This window comes from Adiantum capillus-veneris, chromosome 22 (assembly GCF_014529385.1).
Source record: "Adiantum capillus-veneris isolate H3 chromosome 22, ASM1452938v2, whole genome shotgun sequence".
In the NCBI taxonomy this organism is placed as follows: Eukaryota; Viridiplantae; Streptophyta; class Polypodiopsida; order Polypodiales; family Pteridaceae; genus Adiantum; species Adiantum capillus-veneris.
In genome coordinates this window covers 128,317,340-128,320,922 of record NC_140952.1, presented here as the reverse complement: position 1 = coordinate 128,320,922, position 3,583 = coordinate 128,317,340, and the positions used below count along the sequence as shown (strand labels likewise).

The window sequence follows — 3,583 nt, the reverse complement described above, 5'->3', positions numbered from 1 at the left end:
TTGGAGGAACATGTCGTGTCCGGCTTTGCATTAAGCGATATGCATACCAAATCTGATAATGTTATGAAAGCAAAAAAACTTCTTGATGAGCCTATTTGAAATATTGTCTCTTGAAACATGTTGATGACATGGCTATGGTAAGGAAGATTTATGATGTTTTCACCAGATCTCTAGATGCAATCACATATGAAAGCCTATTGCCTTATGTAGAACCTTTACATGGGTGAGAGAATCACGATGCGATTTTTAGTAAGGTGTTCTTAGAGAAACATGATATGCTTTACAATAGGTTAATCAATATTTATGTCAAATCTGGTGCCTCAATAACACGAAATATTCTTGATGAGCTTTTTGTTCGCATGTGGGGCCAGGGGCTGTTAGAGAAACATGTTGCGCTTGGCAACGTCGTGATTGATATGTATAACAAATCTGGTACCGTTACGAAAGCACATAAACTTCTTGATTAGCTTTCTCTCTGAATTTTGTCTCTTGGAACACATTGATTGCAAAATATGCCCAACATCGCTGTGCCAAGGAAGCTCTGAATTGTTTTCAGCAGATACAAGGGAAGGCCTTTCTCAATATGCAATCATATAGGCTTGAAACTTGAAAGGCACATATGTGGCCTTAAATAAGACCTTGAAATAAGTGAGAGAATTAACAATGAGATTGCTCTTTAGCGGCTACTTGAATATATATGGTTCCTAGATTGGTAATGCTCTCATATTAGGGTAGGGAGTGTTGGTGAAACTGTCAGAAGAGGAAGTTGAAGCTGCAATGAAGACATGAACTGGCTCTACTCGGGGGGCACTTCAACTTTGATCTGTTTCAACTCCGATAAGATTCTCTGACATGCCACATGCATATACAAGGCTTATATAGGACCTTTACATGGATCAAAGAACCCATGATGTGATTTTCAGTCAGGTGCTGTTAAAGAAACATGCTTTGCTTGGCAATGGGTTGGTTGCCTCAAAAATACAGAAAGTTCTTGATGAGCTTTTTGTTGGCATGTGGGGCTGTTACAGAAACATGTTGAACTTAGCAACGTCTTGGTCGATATATACGCCAAATTTGGTGCCATTTACACGATTTTTGGACTAATTTCTTGTTTAATTTACCTGATTTCCCATTTAAATTTTATACCCAAACACCCAAGCTTGGTGCTGGGAAAGAAATCTGACAGAGATGAATAGCTGCAAGTCTTTATGAGTTCCTCATGAAGACGAAAGCTATTAAAGCCAAAACAGGTGCAAAAGTAGCCACTTTATCTGACTACAAAACTGAATTTGACTTCTTCAGGAAATTCTTGCAAATATGCCCCTGTTCTCCATATTGGTGAGCTGTTACGTCCTTGGGTCTCTTCACATGAACTTGCTAGTCCTTGAGTTCACGACCCCTTTTTTTCTCCTCTGCTTTCCATCCCTACATTCTCACAATGTTCTATGTCTGCAGCAGACCTTTTGAACTCACTTCAGGGGTTTTAGCAATTGGCGTTATGAACTACACGCTTCTCATCTGCCATACACGGCTGATCAACCATAAGAGATCGCACATGAAATTAATCCGGTCTCAAAATAGCTCATAGATCAGCAACCAATGTATGATTGCCTCAAAGGCATCAACTCACTCGGCTTGCTCCGAATAGCAGAACTCTTGTGCAAGTGTAACTGACAAGCCACTCGCAAGGTCGTGAATCCAATGCAAACACACAGCTGAACTCGAAACACTGTTAACGCAAGAGAGACACACGGAGTGGCAGAGTTCCACTATTAAGAATTTAGATAGACTGGCCCGTAAGTCAAGTGCTCCTTTTGGTACTAGCGCATAAGAAAATCAGTGACACCAGCAGACTAAAGTGCACACAACCCGTATCCATCACCCCAATTCATGTCTCGCATCAGATCACGTTATGTATTCTCAAACCTGCAACTTATTGCCCCAATTTCTGGCATAAATAAGACATACATACCTGGAAATTCTTGCATCAGATTTTATGACTATCTGGCGCATTTCAAAGTGCTTACATACCACACATGGAAACCCAAATTACATACCATGTGTGCTTATATATCACACATGGAAACCCAAATTAGCTCGGCTAACCAGTAACACCACTTCTGCTTCTTCATCATGGCATAGCTTATCCTACATGCTCTTTGAACCAAGCGAAGCATCATGCTGCTCGTCCTCCTCATCCTAATATGCTCCCATCTTGTCCATGTCATCTCTAGCTTTGTTACTCTTGAACCCTTGGTTTACCTTCACTTGAAACCACATGGGTGGCATTCTTCATATCCTCACGCTCATTGCCTGGCTGGGTCCTCATAATCTGAGTCCCATTTCCCACATGAATCATCATCCAACTCGTTTGCATCAATCTCATAATATTCACCTTGAACCAAACCAACGACATGCTCATCCCATTTCCCACATGAATCATCATCCAACTCGCTTGCATCAATCTCATAATATTCACCTTGAACCAAACCAACAAAATGCATGAGCATGTCGTTCATCTTCTTGATCTCCTTCTTCAAAACCACTTGCTTTTATACCAAGCTTGATACATAATGTTCCATAAGGTTACTATCCTTCAAGGTGCAAACATAGGTGACCACACCTAAAGAGAAGCCGTCCCTTTGCATCCGATGAAAATATCATAAAGCTTGCTTGCCACAGCCATTTCGGGCACACGCTGCAATGAATGCGTTCCAACACATTTCGGATAGAAAGCTCATAAAACATTATTTGTGCTTTTCATAAAAGCGCCACATTTGCGTGACCAATGCAGTGTACCTTCCTTGCCACAGCCATGTTGGGCATGTCCTGCAATCAACACATTGCAAGAGATGACACTTCAAACAAGAAGCTCATCAACACGTTTTTTGTGCTCTTGCAAGGCCACATTTGGTGTACATATCAAATAATGCATTGCCAAGCACAAAATGTTTTTCCAACAACGGCTAACCAGCGATCTCATCATGAACTCTCTCATGTCTTGAGTAAGGCCACATGACTTCAAGATGCAAGCATAGGAGAAAGGCCTTACCTTTGAATGAAAACAGTCAAGAGTATGCTTGTCATAGCCATGTTTGGCATATCCTATGATGAGCGCATTCCAAAAACGGCATTTCGGACATGAGACTCATTGAGAACTTTTTGTGATGTTTTCATACATAGGCATATATTGCAATCAACACATTCCAAGCGACAACATTGTGGACAAAAAGCTGATAAACAGGCTTTGTTGCTTTTGTACACAATAGGGCCAATTTGGATGATCTAAAAAGGGGCAACCTAAAAAAGACCATGAAGATCTTACCAAAGAGCTCATCAAGCACCACCCATGGACCATTTGAGCACTAAATTTGGAGTTCATATGCAAAAGTAAGGGCTAAAATAGTGTAATATAGGAGATCTTGACACGTGTACAAAAGTGCCATACTTTTGGAAATGTGGCTTCTCCTTGACCTTAGGTCAAGAATAGAGAAACCCTAAAGAGCCCTTATTTCATCCAAATTGGCCCTAATGACCATCACATTTTCACATGCATATCGATCAATGCATTGCCAAGCATCAC

At 40.9% G+C, this 3,583-nt stretch overlaps 1 protein-coding gene across 1 annotated transcript; it reads right to left on the bottom strand.

The window, feature by feature from the left end:
- Positions 1-239: 239 nt before the first annotated feature.
- LOC147430201 (uncharacterized) lies at positions 240-2,993 on the bottom strand. The gene has a single exon (XM_086495541.1). It carries the CDS (start codon positions 2,517-2,519, stop codon positions 2,307-2,309), a length of 213 nt encoding a protein of 70 aa, XP_086351667.1. The 5' UTR covers positions 2,520-2,993; the 3' UTR covers positions 240-2,306.
- Between the last annotated feature and the right edge of the window lie 590 nt (positions 2,994-3,583).

Excerpts from the sequence above, each read along its gene's own strand:
- LOC147430201 (XM_086495541.1), bottom strand. The coding sequence starts at position 2,519 with ATGAACGACATGCTCATGCATTTTGTTGGTTTGGTTCAAGGTGAATAT.